This window comes from Pan troglodytes, chromosome 11 (assembly GCF_028858775.2).
Source record: "Pan troglodytes isolate AG18354 chromosome 11, NHGRI_mPanTro3-v2.0_pri, whole genome shotgun sequence".
Lineage (NCBI taxonomy): Eukaryota > Metazoa > Chordata > Mammalia > Primates > Hominidae > Pan > Pan troglodytes.
The window spans coordinates 59,606,237-59,622,913 of NC_072409.2; the positions used below are offsets into that span (position 1 = coordinate 59,606,237).

Here is a 16,677-nt window from a genome sequence, read left to right on the forward strand (position 1 = left end):
TGGCACGATCTCAGCTCACTGCAACCTCTGCCTCCCAGGTTCAAGAGATTCTCCTGCCTCAGCCTCTTCAGTATTTGGGACTACAGTTGCACACTATGATGTCTGGCTAATTTTTGTATTTTTAGTAGAGATGGGGTTTCGCCATGTTGGCCAGGCTGGTCTTGAACTCCTGACCTCAGATGATCAGTCCGCCTTGGCCCCCCAAAGTGCTGGGATTACAGACATGAGCCATTGCGCCTGGCCTGAAAACTCATTTTATTTAGATATGTTAAGGGAAATCTCAAAATAATCAGCTAGAAAAATTGAAAATGGTTGCCCATGAGGAGGGGAGAACTGTTATTATTTATGTCAAATAAAATTTGTAGGAGGCCATTGATTTGGACTGTGCTCCTGCACTAGGTCCCAATAGACCAAACCACATGGAGTCACTCTTGCTAAAGTTCCATGTCACCAAACCAAAGCTAAGTAGTTTATCTTACCTTCTGGGAAATTAGGGGAGAGAAATAATAGACAAATCCCCAAACAGGCCAGTTTTAGCTGGCATATAAGGAAGTCCTCTCTGTTTTAACCGTATTAGGAGAGTAACTTTGAAAAGACCGTCCACTTTTTGGTCCCTGTTTCTGTTTTCTTCTGCCTTTTCTGCCTATAAAGCTAACTTCCTCTGCCCAGCTCACTGGAGTACCTTCTCTGAATTTTTAGAAGACAGGCTGCCCTGATCCATGAATTGCAAATGAAAGCCAATTAGATCATTTAACTAAATTCATTGTAATTTTGTCTTTTGACATTTGTAAACAAGCCTTGTAGTACTTGCTACAATGGGCTGGGCGCAGTAGCTCACACCTGTAATCCTAGCACTTTGGGAGGCTGAGGTGGGTGGATCACCTGAGGTCAGGAGTTCGAGACCAGCCTGGTCAACATGGTGAAACCCCGTCTCTACTAAAAATACAAAAGTTAGATGGGCATGGTAGCATGTGCCTGTAGTCCCAGCTACTCAGGAAGCTGAGGCAGGAGAATTGCTTGAATCTGGGAGGCAGAGGTTGCAGTGAGCTGAGATAGTGCCACTGTACTCCAGCCTGGGCAGCAGAGCAAGACTCTGTCTCAAAAAAAACAAAACAAAACAAAAACAAAAAAACAACTTGCTAAACAACATATGTTTATTATTTGATAAATTATAAACAATAAATTCAAAACTTTAAAAAGAAAACAACATTTTATTGATAGCTCACTGAATACAAATTTATAAAATATTATTTATGCATTAAGTTTGAGTTACACATTTTCACCCATCATTACAGATGTTATATGGAGTTGCTAGAGTATGAGAAGAGCTTCTTCATCCCAACAGCTTTCAAAGTGAAGAGGCGACTCATGCCTGTAATCCCAGCACTTTGGGAGGCTGAGGCAGGTGGTTCACTTGAGGTCAGGAGTTTGAGACCAGCCTGGCCAACATGGTGAAACCTCGTCTCTACTAAAAATACAAAAATTAGCTGGGCGTGGTGGCGCACACCTGTAATCCCAGCTACTCAGGAGGCTGAGGCAGGAGAATCACTTGAGCCCGTGAGGTGGAGGTTGAAGTGAGCCAAGATCATGCCACTGCACTCCAGCCTGGGTAACAAAGCAAGATTCTGTCTCAAAAAAAAAAAAAAAAAAGTGAACATCTGGGTCCCCCAGATCTCTTCAGAGATATGTAATGTTCTCCTTTTTCCAACTACATAACTCTTTAAGCTGGGTTTTCTTCATATACTCCAATGAAAACAACATATTGCAACAGATGGAATGAAGAGGCAAGTAGAAGAATCCAGCTGTTTTCTATTAAGCCAAACATTACAGTTGTCAGCTGAAGAATTCTGAGATTCATAAATTTGGAAAGAAAAGCTTCATTTCTCATAAAAGATTGCAGTCTGCAGGGTGGCCATTCTGACAGGCTAAGAAATGTAGTCTCTGGCCAGAAGCCAAAAACAGACACTGAGGGTCAGAAGAATAAGATGGGCATTTATGCTGAATAGGATGGCCAAATATACATATTCAATAAACTACAGTCATGAATATTCATGAAAGGAGAAACATGCACATGCTCAATTGAGCTTCATGCCTCTCCATGGGACGCGTGTGCAAAAAATGGCAGCATTAGCATGATCAGAGGGTGGAGTTTTCTGTCCTCTGACATCAAAAGGTGAAACAGAGGACACAGAAACCCTCACTGCACATCCTCTGTAAACCGGCCAGAACCACTCCATTGTGGGCAGTCTGTTATCAGGAAGGAATGCTGGTTAGTTGTGCAGAAACTGCAAAAGGAAGGGGCAGTGTCAGACCATTGGTTGATATCAGCGGTGCAGCTCGTCTTTCCAAAGGGCTGGTTTCTGTTTAACCTGTAGGAAGGAAATCCTAATGGCGTTTAGCAATGGAGAGGGTATAACAACACATCATGGCAAGAACTCAGTTTTCAAGGTTTCTCTGGGGTCCCCTTGGCCAAGAGGTGGTGCATCCGTTTAGTCAGCTGGGGGACTTAGGATTTCATTTTTATTTCTCAGAGTTTTATAAAACTCTAAAATAATTATTTGACAGCCAGGTGGGAGGGGGTCCCTGGAGAAACTCCAACCAGCCTGCCTACTAGGGTGGAGCCTTGGGAGTTTGCAGCAGGGAGGAGCCTGGTGCCTCCTCTTCCTATGTGAACCCGGGATTCTAGCAGCCTGGTGGGAAGCACTGTAGCAGGAGACTCTGGCCTTGCAGAGGATCCCTGTTCCCCTCATCCCTTTATTTCCCCTTTTCACTTAATAAAACCCTGCTTTACTCACCCTTTAAACCATCTGCAAGCCTAAATTTGTGTGGCTGTGGGATAGACAAGAACCTTCTCTTTAGCTGAACTAAGGAAAAGTCCTGCAATGATCCCATTCTTCACACCAAATATGTTTTGTTTCAAAAGTATAGTTATTTATCATAAATATGTCATTAATATTGTTAAATCAAATTTAGCCTAAAGCTGCCTCCTTATATAGTTTAAGCTTGACCTAAAGGTTTCTCTGTACTTAGTGAATTGTAGCCTACCCAGATGTGTAAACAAGACTGTGAACTACTCTTGTGACAATCATTGGATTTTGGCCAATCAAAGGAGGTCAACTCTTGACACTGCTTTCAAATAAGGCAAATATTGAGCTGTAAACAATCTGGCTGTTTCTATACCTCACTTCTGTTTTCTGTACGCCACTTTTCTGTCTCTGTCCATAAATGTTCTTCCACCACGTGGCTGTGCTGGAGTCTCTGAGCCTACTCTGGCTGAGGAGGCTGCCCAATTCTCAAACTGTTGAATTAAACTCGGTTAAATTTAATTTGTCTAAGGTTTTCTTTTAACCATATAAACAAGTGAGTTTATGATTGTTATGTCTTTTTTCTTTTCTTTTTTGAGACAAGGTCCCACTCTGTCCCCCAGGCTGGAATACAGTGGCATGATCACGGCTCACTGTAGTCTCGCACTCCCAGGCTCAAGCGATCCTCCATCTCAGCCTCCTGAGTAGTTGGGAGTACAAGTGCATGCAACCATGCCTGGCTAATTTTTTTTTTTTTTTTTTTTTTTGTATTTTTTGTAGAGATAGGGTTTTGCTACATTGCCCAGGTTGATCTCGAACTCCTGAGCTCAAGTGATCCTCTTGCCTCAGCCTTCCAAAGTGCTGGGACCACAGGCATGAGTCACCACACCCAGCTATTATTTCTAAATTAATGAACAGATGAACATTTTCAAAATTTCTCAGTTTTAATTTTAAATATGATTAAAAGGATAGATATAACACACAAACAAAAGCTCTTTGGAGTCCTCTATAACTCAAGAATATAAAGGGTCCTGAGATTTTTCTTTAAAGAGAACCACTGCACTCTCCTAGCCTACTAGCTCTCCGCAATCCATCCTGGTTCTCCCCTTGGCAGGAGAGACCTGTTCTAGACCCTCAAGGACCCCTCATAACATCCCCTAGCTATTATCTAAGGAATCTTTCTCCATTTGGACTTCCCATTTTTTTCTTCCCCCTTTAAGGTCCCCTTATTCTTTTCATCTAATTTTGTGTGCCACCTGCAGAGTCCTTCTTCTTCTCCTTCTCCTTCTCCTTCTTCTTCTCAGAGTCTTGTTCTGTTGCCCAGGCTGGATTGCACTGGCACGATCTCGGCTCACTGCAGCCTCTGCCTTCCGGGTTCCAGTGATTCTCCTGCCTCAGGCTCCTGGGTAGCTGGGACTACAGGCACCCACCATCATGACTGGCTAATTTTTTGCATTTTTAGTAGAGACGGGGTTTCACAGTGTTAGCCAGGATGGTCTCTATCTCCTGACCTTGTGATCCGGCCGCCTCGGCCTTCCAAAGTGCTGGGATTACAGGCATGAGCCACCACACCCGGCGACTAATTTTTATATTTTTAGTAGAGACGGGGTTTCGCCATGTTGGCTGGGCTGGTCTTGAACTCCTGACCTCAGGTGATCTGCCTGCCTTGGCCTCCCAAAGTGTTGGGATTACAGGCATGAGCCAACGCACCCGGCCTGAGTCCTGCTTCTTCCAGATCTGGTGCCCAGTCCTGACGCCAGAAAGGGGGTCTTGTTCCAGACCCCAAGAGTGTTCTTGGATCTTGCCTGGGAAAGAATTCAGGGTAAGTTGCAGAGTATAATGAAGTTAAGATAGTTAATTCGAGGCTACTCAATTACAGAGTAGGGCATCCTCAGAAAACAAGAGGAGGACGGCGCTACCTTAAATGTAGTGCTTACTTATGTAGGTTGTATAAGAATTGTGTACTTTATTACAAAGGCTTGTGATCAGCTTGTGACAGGCTATTGGTACTGTTATTTTCCTGTTACTATTGATTTCAGCAAGAATTTATGAGTACACTATTATATTTAAGGCAAAACCTATTCCTTAAGAATGCTTTTTGTTCTTAAAATACTGGGACATTTCCATAAGTTCTGAGTCTTTAGTTAGCAACATTAACTCATTCCCTCAATCATAAACGTCTCATGACCAAGAGTGCCCAATTCCTGGGGAATGTAACCCAGCAGGTTTGGCTTTATTCGGCCTTTATTCAAGATGGAGTCACTCTGGTTAGGACACCTCTGACAGTCCCTGGAAATCCAAAGGAACCCTTCTGTGTGGCACAGGGAATGGAAGAAAGAAAGAGATGAGGCAGGAAAATAGGGTCTGGAGGCAGAAAACATAAGCCGATTCACACTTCAGCTATGACAGGAAATATCCTCTCCATAGGGCGTACGCCTGTAACTTTACTTCATCCTCTTCATTTACATAGGACGTATCCTAAGTAACCAATGGAATCGTCTAGAGGGTATTTAAACTCCCAAAAATTCTGTAACAGGGCCTTTGAGCCCCTATGCTCGGGCCCGCTCCCACACTGTGGAGTGTACTTTCATTTTCAATAAATCCCTTCATTCCTTCCTTGCTTTCTTTGTGCTTTGTGCATTTTATCTAATTCTTTGTTCAAGATGCCAAGAACCTGGACGCCCTCCCCTGGTAATAGAGAGATGAGCCTTTCAAATGACCTGACTCCTTTATCCCAGCCAGGTGTGTGCCCGACCCTGAAAGGAGGAATAGGGAGGGGGACGTTCAACCCGGCCTCCCGCTCTGTGTTAGCAGCTTCTGGATGGGTCAGGGTGGAGGTGGGGGTGTTCTACCCTGCTATTTGCTCCTAGAGAAGCTTCTCTGCTTCACTAGTCTCACAGTTCTAAAGGCAAGAACAGCCCTAGTGGGATCTTTCAAGGATTTTAGAAAAGAATGAATAAGGGAAAAATTAAAATATTGCAGGGTGCCATAAAAACATCCCAGTAAAACAAACACCTTTCTAGATGCTCATTGGAACGTAAATGGAGCTCAGCCCCCATCCCTTCACACCAGATCCAGTCTTCATCTTTGTGGTTCACTGCCCCTTCACCACTCAGGAGGAAAACCCCAGCTTCTGTTCTGGCTCCCCTTCTCTCACTTAGAATTTTTCACCAGAGTTTCAGAAAGATTTGTCAGGACCACTCCATGCCCAAGGTAAAAAGTGTAAGTGGTACGAAAAGGTAGAAACTCATCAGACCCCCAAAGAGTGTCATTTAACCATACAAAGCCCTGATAAACTCCAGGGCAGAAGAAAAAGCTGCATCCTTGACTCCACCGGGGCATTCTTATGTAAACTAAGATCCAAGAACTGCATCAGGAGAGAAATCAAGAGCCCTGGGGATGTTAGGATGAGCCCTAGAGGTGCTAAGACAGGTTATTTGAAAAACCAAAAAGTAGACTGAGATTCCCTTCCTTTTCAGGGAAGAATTGAGACCTTTCCTTTCTTACTGTTCAGAGTGGGGGCTGATAAGGGTAATTATTTCCTGGAGCCACTGGCTACTGCCCTGGGAAGGAAATCTGCTGGGTTGGGGGAGGGAGGAAGGCAGAACCAGGCATTAACTCTCCCTCCACTACATCCCTTTCCCGTACCCCTCCCCTCCTCTCCTTCCCCCCACTCCCTGCCCCCGCCCTCCGAAAATGACACTTGGCCTGAGAAAGGAGGAAGGTAGAATAGGTGGACACTTCCCTTGTCCTGCTCCAGGGGTGTCTCAGTGACAAGGAGATGTGAAAAAAGAAGGAATCCCAAGGCTCCCCTTGGAAAGAAGGGAGATCTCCAGGGGCTTTGGGAAGTCAGGTTAGTACTGGGAAGGCTGAAGACTCCCAGTAGATAGGGTTCAGGGCTGCATTTGGCTGCAATCCTATAAAATACATTCTTCTCTAAGGTTGGATACAAGCATTTAGAAGACTGGCCATTAAAAAAATAAACAGTATTAATAATATTAATAATCATGAGTGTCAGTAGTGTTGAATTTTTTCTGGAATCCTTTCCCAAGTTGCCTAATGCCCAGAGAAGGAAAATAACAGTGTTTAGTAGACATAAATTATAGGATTAGTGCAAGTAGCTATTGAGATGATGAGCCAAGGCTTGTAAATTGGTTTTGTTTTGGTTTTCCTAATTAGATGTTTGCGCCTATCTGTGTATGTGTGTGTGTGTTTGTGCGTGTGCACGCTCGCATGTGGTTAATTTCATGACTTTTGCCTCTGGCTCTTCCTGATTAAAAAAAAATACTTAAAATGGTAGGAAGTGGCACACACCCTTGATGGACCTGTGTTTATATTAAAGAATTGGCTTAGTAAATTTAACTGGGACAAGGAAACTGTGAAGGACTGTATTTTTGCCGTTATTTAATAATTCATATATTCAACCGTTACTGATTGCCTATTTTGAACCAGGCCACGTGCTAGGATACAATGGTTAACAAACACATTCCCTCCCCTCAAGGAATTCATGGTCTAGTGAAATACAGAGATAGAAAAGAAACAGAAAAGTATATCAATAAAATGCATTGTGGAAAGAGTTATGGTCATAGTGTGTACTATATGCTTATAGAGGCTGCCTTTGTATAAACATACATAAGACTGCTTTTTAAATTATAAAAGGCAGTACATAGGCCAGGCGTGGTAGCTCACACCTGTAATCCCAGCACTTTGGGAGGCCGAGGCGGGTGGATCATCTGAGGCCACGAGTTCGAGACCAGCCTGGCCAACATGGTGAAACACCATTTCTACTAAAAATACAAAAAAAAAAAAAAAAAAATTAGCCAGGTGTGGTGGTGGGCGCCTCATCCCAGCTATCAGGAGGCTGAGGCGGGAGAATCACTTAAACCCAGACAGAGGTTACAGTGAGCTGAGGTGGAGCCATTGCACTCCAGCCTAGGCAACAAGAGCAAAACTCCATCTCAAAAAAAAAAAAAAAAAAAAAAAGGCAGTACATAGTACAAACTGCTTGGGTTTTGTTGTTGTTGTTTTACTGTACCATATAGCTTGGAGATCATTCCACCTAGTAGCCGAACATTTTAAGCAGATCATCTGGCTACAGGCAGTGAGTAGGATGAACTGGGAGAGTGATGAGTGAGTTAGAGAGTTAGGGAGGGAGGGTGCTGTCGGAGTGTTACCGGAAAGGGGTCCCGATCCACACCCTAAGAGAGGGTTCTTGGATCTCGCACAAGAAAGAATTCAGGGCGAGTCCATACAGTAAAGTGAAAGCAAGTTTATTAAGAAAGTAGAGAAATAAAAGAATGGCTACTCCATAGACAGAGCAGCCCCGAGGGCTGCTGTTGCCCATTTTTATGGTTATTCCTTGATGATATGCTAAACAAGGGGTGGATTATTCATGCCTCCCTTTTTAGACCATATAGGGTAACTTCCTGATGTTGCCATGGCATTTGTAAACTGTCATGGCGCTGGTGGGGGCGTAGTAGTGAGGATGACCAGAGGTCACTCTCGTGGCCATCTTAGTGTTGGTAGGTTTTGGCCGGCTCCAACACCGGCTTGTTGTTTTATCAGCAAGGTCTTTATGACCCATATTCTATGCCCACCTCCTGTCTCATCCTGTGACTTAGAATGCCTTAACTGTCTGGGAATGCAGCCCAGTAGGTTTCAGCCTTATTTTACCCAGCTCCTATTTAAGATAAAGTTGCTCTGGTTCACACGCCTCTGACAAGAACATCTTCATGCCTGTGCCTGGTTGAGAGAGGGAGGCCTCTACGCTGCTGCTGGATCTAGTGAAGATTCACTCAGTCTCTCAAATTCCTCTACAGTTTCTCTAATGGAAGAGAAAAGTGGTGTTATTGCTGCTAGGGAGCAACCTAGAAGTTATTTTATTTATGCCATAGATATGGTGGGCTAAGCACTGTGCCAGCGTTCAATAAGTCACTGCAGATTCTCCATAAATTATTGTGACAAGTACAATTGTTTGTAAGGCTTAGATCTAGGTGTGTAAGTCCATAGAAGGGTGTGAAGCATCTGTATTTCTGTTATGTAGTTATTAGGAAAAAGGATGTTGGGGCCTTAAAATGGCCATTTTTAACATTTCCAAACTTGTGTTGAATTCTAAGATTTTATAATTGTATGTTTCCAGTTGAGAAGAACTTTGATATTGGTAGCTCTAAATAAATAAATACCATTGACCTGGAAGAGAAGGTAAAGTTTAGGGAGAGGCCTTTTTTTAGCTTTATATTTAAACATTTTTTATAAATGTGATTCATGGGCCAGGCCTGGTGGCTCACACCTGTAATCCCAGCACTTTTGGAGGCCAATGCAGGTGGATCACTTGAGGCTAGGAGTTCGAGAGCAGCCTGGCCAACATAGTAAAACCCCATCTCTACTAAAAATTAGCCAGGTGTGGTAGCACACACCTGTAATCCCAGCTACTCAGGAGACTGAGGCAGGGGAATCACTTGAACCCAGGAGGCGAAGGTTGCAGTGAGCTGAGATTGTGCCACTGCACTCCAGCCTGGGTGACAGAGTCAGACTCCATCTCAAAAGCAAAACAAAACAAAATGTTATTCATAATGCTCGGGTTGTAACTATAGTACTTATCTAGCAAAAGCTTGCTTTTTTTTTTTTTGGCTTTGACTAATTGAAACTGCAAGAGCTTACTGGCAGAGTGGTGTACTGGTCAATATTTAACCAATTCTCCAAAGGGGAAAAACCCTGATTTGTATGTAGGATTTGTCAGTTTCCATGGTATAAATAGTCTTCCCACAGCTGGTAGGGTGACCAACTTGTTCTGGTTTGCCAGGGGCTTTCCCATTTTTAGGCCTGAAAGTCCTGAATCCCAGAAAATTCCTCATTCCCCAGAAAATAGCTTGATTGGTCACCCTAATGGCTGGTTGCAAGCTCCCGATATGACAGAACTGGACGAGAAGTTGGGCAGAGATGTGCACATGGTACCAGCCCATGCCAGGAGCAGTGGCCTCCAGCACCCCACTGTCGGGGAGTCCTTGGCCCAGTAGAGGATGGTTAGCAGGGCCCGGCTGTTGTTCATATTAGCTCTCAAATTTACCACCAACCCTGTATTAGTTTCCTGGAGCTGCTGTAACAAAGTTCCACAAACGGAGGCCTTAAACACAGAAATCTATTATCTCACAGTTCTGGAGGGCAGAAATAGAAAATTAAGGTATGAGCAGGACTCTGCTCTTTTGATGGCTCTAGATAATCCGTTGCATGTCTTTTCCTCAGCTTCTGGTTTCACGGGTAATCTTTGGCGATCCTTGACTTGCATCTGTGTAACTCCAGTCTCTACCTCCATCATCCTGTGGCATTCTTCTTTACTTTTCTTTCTTTTTTTCTTTTCGAGACAGAGTTTCGCTCTGTCACCCAGGCTGGAGTGCAGTGGCGTGATCTCGGCTCACTGCAACCTCTGCCTCCCAGGTTCAAGCGATTCTCTTGCCTCTGGCTCCCGAGTAGCTGGGATTACAGGTGTGCGCCACCACACCCAGCTAATTTTTGCATTTTTAGTAGAGGCAGGGTTTCACCATGCTGGCCAGGCTGGTCTCGGGCTCCCGACCTCAGGTCATCTGCCTGCCTTGGCCTTCTAAAGTGCTGGGATTACAAGCGTGAGCCACTGCACTCGGCCCATGGCATTCTTCTTTTGGTGCCTTTGTCTTCACTGACTTCTTGTAAGGAAATCAGTCGTATTGGATTAGAGGCCTACCTTATTCCAGCATGATCTCATTGTCTTAATTTAACTAAAACATCTGCAACAACCTTATTTCTAAATGAGGTCACATTCTGAGGTATTAGGGTTTAGTACTTCAACATATCTTTTTTTTTTTTTGAGACAGGGTCTCACTCTGTCACTCAGGCTGGAGTGCAGTGGTGCAATCACAGCTCACTGTAACTTTGAACTCCTGGGCTCGAGCAGTCCTCCTATCTCAGCCTCCCAGATAGGTAAGATTACAGGTACATATCACCATGCCTAGCTAATTTTTCAAATTTTTTTATAGGGGCTGGGCCCAGTGGCTCACACCTTGTAATCCCTGTAATCCCAACACTTTGGTAGGCTGAGGCGGGCGGATCACTTGAGGTCAAGAGTTTGAGACCAGCCTGGCCAACATGGTAAAATCCCATCTCTACTAAAAAAAATACAAAAATTAGCCGGATGTGGTGGTGGGTACCTATCATACCAGCTACTCACAAGGCTGAGGCCGGAAAATCCCTGGAACCCGAGGGGCGGAGATTGCAGTGAACCGAGATCACGCCATGCACTCCAGCCTGGGTGACAGAGCAAGACATAACCTTAAAAAAGAAAAAAAAAAAAATGCAGAGATGAAGTCTTGCTGTGTTGCCCAGGCTAGTCTCAAATGCCTGGGCTCAAGCAATCCTTCTGCCTCAGTATCCCAAAGTGCTAGGATTACAGGCATGAGGCACTGCACCAGGCCTACATACCTCTTTTTTTTTTTTTTTTTTTTTGAGATAGAGTCTTGCTCTGTCTCCCAGGCTGGAGTGCAGTGGCACGACCTCAGCTCACTGCAACTTCCACCTCCTGGGTTCAAGTGATTCTTCTGCCTCAGCCTCCAGAGTAGCTAAGACTACAGGCATAATATCTCTCTTAGATATGACAAATAATATCACAGAGTGTACACCCACTGTGATGTTAGGAGTAATACCTCCCTATGATATTACAAAAATATTACAGTGTGTACACACACTGTGATATTACAAGTAATACTGCCTTTAGATACTACAAATAGTATCACAGGGTGTACATCTACTGTGATATTAGGAGTAATACCTCCCTTAGATATTACAAATAATATCACAGGGTGTACACCCACGGTCATATTAGGACTAATATCTCTCTTAAGCGATCCTCCCATCTCAGCCTCACAGAATTAAAGGAATTACAGGAAGAGCTGCTATACCTGGCTGGATCTATGTTTTAAAAAGATAACCCAGATAACCCTGTGGTCAGTGTCTAAGATGAATTGGATTAGACCAAGGGAGAAAAACTAAAGATGGGAATACTAGTTTGGGACTTTGCTTGCTTGCTTGCTCTCATTTAGAAAACATTTAGTAGTTCTACAATGCTCAGGCACTGTTCTGGGAGTCACAAATATAGGATTGAATAAAGTAAATAAAGCACTTGCTCTCCTGGAGCTCACTTTTCACTGGGGGAATGCAGATAGTAGACACATACATCTATAGTATCAGTAAGTGCTAATAGAAAAATGAAGCAGGTGAGATGGATCATGCTGAGTAGAATGTATCTTCTTTTCCTTCCTTCCTTCCTTCCCTCCCTCCCTCCTTCCTTCTTTCCTTCCTTCTTTCTTTCCTTCCTTTCTTCTTTTCTCTTTCTTCCTTTCTCTCTCTTTCTTTGCTTTTTATTGTCTTAAAATGTACATAACATAAAATTTACCCTCTTAACCATTTTTAAGAATACAGTTCAAGGCCGGGCATGGTGGCTCACACCTATAATCCCAGCATTTTGGGAGGCTGAGGCAGGCGGATCATGAGGTCAGGAGTTTGAGGCCGGTCTGGCCAATATGATGAAACCCCATCTCTACTAAAAAATACAAAAATTAGCCAGGCTTGGTGGCACATGCCTGTAGTCCCAGCTACCCGGGAGGCTGAGGCAGGAGAATAGCTGGAACCTGGGAGGCAGAGGTTGCAGTGAGCTGAGATCACACCACTGCACTCCTGCCTGGACAAGAGAGCAAGACTCTGTCTCAAAAATAAATAAATAAATAAATAAATAATAATAATGATACAATTCAGTAGCCTTAAGTACATTTGCATTGTTATGCAGCCATCACCACCATCCATCTCCAGAATTTTTTTGAGTGGAGCTCTTTTTAATAGAGTAGTTGAAGGCCTCTGTGACACAGTAGCATCTGAGCAGAAGCTTGAATGAAGTGAGAAAAGAATCCTTTTGCATAGTTTAGGGGAAGTATGTTCCATTCCTGGTCCTGGAAATAGTTAAGACTATCACAATAGTGCAGGAGAAAGATGATACAATACAGTTTGTGTAGCTGAAACCCCATCTTCAGAATGTAAAGGAGAACAGATGGGAAGTCATGTTCCTCCCAGAAGTAATTCATGTAGCAGAGAAGCCAATGCAGATCCACGAGACAGACAATTCAGTGCTCTGCACAAGAACTGTGCTTTAAGCATGGAGAGGATTTTTGTATCTGTCCTGGGATCCTACATCAAACAGCATGTGGTGATTGTGAACACAAACGTACAAGACCGTGAACCCTACCAAGTTTCCTTCTTCCATTAGATATGAATAAGGAGTCATGAGTTTCCTTTGGAATGTCCTTTAGCCTGTTGGTACATGTTTTGCCTGTGACGAATGCAGTTACTCATAAATCATTGAGCACATTGGGTACAGAGGGCAAAAGATAAATTGCTGTATTTCCTCTATTCGGTCAACAGAAATACCTCTAGGCCATAATCCATTCATCCGATCTAATAATTTTGCCATCCATAAAACCTTCAGGTGTTCTGAATTCGACATCTTTTTTTTTTTTTTTTTTTTTTTTTTTGAGACAGAGTCTTGCTCTGTCACCCAGGCTGGAGTGCAATGGCAGGATCTCGGCTTACTGCAACCTCCGCCTCCCAGATTCAAGCAATTCTCCTGCCTCAGCCTCCCGAGTAGCTGGGATTACAGGTGCCCGCCACCACGCCCAGCTAATTTTTTGTATTTTTAGTAGAGACGGGGTGTCACCATGTTGGCCAGGCTGGTCTCGAACTCTTGACCTCAGGCAATCCACCCGCCTCAGCCTCCCAAAGTGCTGGGATTACAGGCGTGAGCCACCATGCCCGGCTGAATTCGACATCTTGCACCTAATTCCTGTTCAGTTAAAGACCCAAATCATGATCTCTGACTTACCTGGATATTTGAAAGATTAACTTGCTGTGGTGATACCATACTAGAGTCACAAAATCAAGCCCTACCCTGCCACAGCCACCTAAAGGAAATTAGGTGATATACAAAAGAAATTGACCATATTGTTGTCCTTTTAGTGACTCTCCTAATTTTCTTCCCCTGAAAACTTACAGGGAAATTTGAGTATGTTTGCCTTAGGTGGATGCTTGTTTTTTTATTGATATGAAAAGCAGTAAGAGGAAATGGAGTTTTTTGGCCTGTTAAGGAAAGGCAGCCACTGTAAACACAGTTGAGTGTAAATTCACAGTGTTAGAATGTTGAAGTGTATATAATGATTTTGCAAAATTTTCTACAAGGCTGATACAGTATCCAATTAGGACTAGGATTAGATATATTGTCATGTATGTTTGCGCAGGAAATGCAGAGACTCTAAGGTGCTACAACTGCAATTTGACATGTGGGATAGTTCACTGGTAACTGTTGATCTCCCTGAGGTTTAAGTTTACAGTTCCACAGCTCTTTATCTGAAACTCTTGGGCTATGTGTTATGGAATTTAGAATTTTTTCCGAAATACGTTGCATATATTGTATATTATGACATGATACCTCCAAGAAAGACTTGGAGTCACATCCTATAAACAAACACATGAATATATCCCAGTGAAATGTATGACTATTTTTACTAACTAAAACAAATGAGAATCATAAATAGACTTACATTACTTCAGGTCAGATTTTGCTGCCGAATTAGTTTGGGCATCGAACTTTTGGTTTCAGAGACAAAACTGTGAAATTTTAGATTATATTATGGGGTTGTGGACCCATGTAACCCTCCTCTCCGTAATTCCTAAAAGCAAGCAATTGCATCAACCAGTCTCATGAGTAGCTGCGATTCTAGAAATCAAGAATCCAGATCAGAAATTAGCTGGGCATGGTGGCAGGCACTTGTAATCCCAGCTACTGGGGAGGCTGAGGCAGGAGAATCGCTTGAACCCAGGAGGAAACTGCAGTGAGCTGAGATCGTGCTGCTGCACTCCAGCCTGGGCAACAGAGTGAGACTCTGTCTCAAAAAAAAAAAAAAAAAAAAAAGAATCCAGATCTGGGCAGGACTGAATTGCTGACATGCCCCCGGTATAGCAGAGACATTTTGCCTACATGTTACACACCTGAGTAATAGTTGTCAGCAGCTGATGAAGAAGATGAATGTGCTCTTAATGTCCATCTTTGATTTCCAGTCATTTTGCTTCTGGGTCTTGGCTTCCTGAGGAAAGAAGTCTCCAGTAGGTGAATGCAGTGATATGGAGAATACTTTCTTCTGGCTGCGTGCAGTAACTCACACCTGTAATCCCAGCACATTGGGAGGCTGAGGTGGGCAGTGCACTTGAGGTTGGGAGTTCGAGACCAGCCTGGCCAACATGGCAAAACCCCGTCTCTACTGAAAATACAAAAATTAGCTGGGCGTGGTGACAGACACCTGTCATCCCAGCTACTCGGTAGGCTGAGGCATGAGAATCGCTTGAACTCGGGAGGTAGAGGTTGCAGTGAGCCGAGATCGTGCCTCTGCACTCCAGCTGGGCAACACAGCGAGACTCTGTCTCAAAAAAAAAAAAGTGTGAGAGAGAGAGTACTTTCTTCCTGTTTCCTCATAGGCCAGTTCTCTCTGGCATGTGAGTTTAACATCAGTCACCTCCTTCACACACAGCGGGTGCATTCGTAATAGGAGGTCCTTAGCTGGGAGTTTTTATGGCATATCAGTGGGGCGTGAAAACACCACATAGGAGCTAATATATCTTTGCTGGCTGCTTTCTCTGGCTCCGCAGCAGACAGAAACCCTATGAATCATATCCAGGGGTCAGGTGCAGGCAACAGACAACTAATATCTCCCAAGTGAGTTGAAAAGGATCTTGTTACCCAGCATCCTAAGGAGGCTGTAGCCTTGGGAACCACAGGCAAGAATAATTAACTCAGCTCCTCGGTTAGTGCCTCTTCAGTTCGAGATGGAATTTATTTGCAGGCATGGCACCTTAATATGCCAAACCCATGCTCAAGACATACTCCTTCTCCTGGAAGGTTAATGTGGCTCCTGTGGCTGTTCCATCCCTGAGGAAAAGTGAGGACCATGCTCTCCAAACAGGCCATGTGCTGGACTACCTCTGTTTCTGTCTCCTGGGATTCCAATCAGCAAGTGAGCAACGAAGCAACCCAGACAGTGCAGTTCATAGGATGGCTGGGTAAGTGGCTGTTTGTTTTTTCCATACTGTGGATATGTATCAGTGAAGGAATCTGTAGAACATTCTTGATGGGAACATTTAGTCATATCAAGTCAATAAATTAATGTTTAGGCTGGGCGCAGTGGCTCACGCCTGTAATCCCAACACCTTGGGAGGCCAAGGCGGGCAGATCATCTGAGGTCAGGAGTTCAAGACCAGCCTGGCCAACATGGTAAAATCCCGTCTCTACTAAAAATACAAAAATTAGCTGGGTGTGGTGGTGCATACTTGTAGTCCCAGCTACTCTGGAGGCTGAGGCAAGAGAATTGCCTGAACCTGGGAGATGGAGGTTGCAGTGAGCTAAGAGTGCACCATTGCACTCCAGCCTGGGCAACAGAGTGAGACTCTGTCAAAAAAAAATTAAAAAAAAAGAAAAATCATTATTTTATTTTTGACTTATTATTAATATAAATAATTATATCTTGGCCGGGCATAGTGTCTCATGCCTATAATCCCAGCACTTTGGGAGGCCAGGGCAGGCAGATCACTTGAGCCAAGAAGTTTAAGACCAGCCTGGGCAACACGGTGAAACCCTGTCTCTACAAAAAATATAAAAAATTAGCTGGGAGTGGTCAGCTTGCCTGCAGCCCTAGCTACTTGGGAGGCTGAGGTGGGAGGATCACCTCAGCCCAGGAGGTAGAGGCTGCAGTGAGCCATGATTGTACCACTGCACTCCAGCCTGGGTGATAGAGTGATGAGACCCTGTCTC

The 16,677-nt window shown here is 44.0% G+C and overlaps 1 protein-coding gene across 1 annotated transcript in view; it reads left to right on the forward strand.

Annotated features, from left to right (window-relative positions):
* FXN (frataxin) overlaps window positions 1-15,922 on the forward strand; it is a 63,057-nt gene extending 47,135 nt beyond the window's left edge. The window contains exon 5 of the mRNA XM_016960931.3: window positions 15,769-15,922. Coding sequence (XP_016816420.1) covers window positions 15,769-15,802 — 34 coding nt within the window. The 3' untranslated portion in view covers window positions 15,803-15,922. The remainder of the gene's footprint in view (window positions 1-15,768) is intronic.
* Window positions 15,923-16,677: the final 755 nt, after the last annotated feature.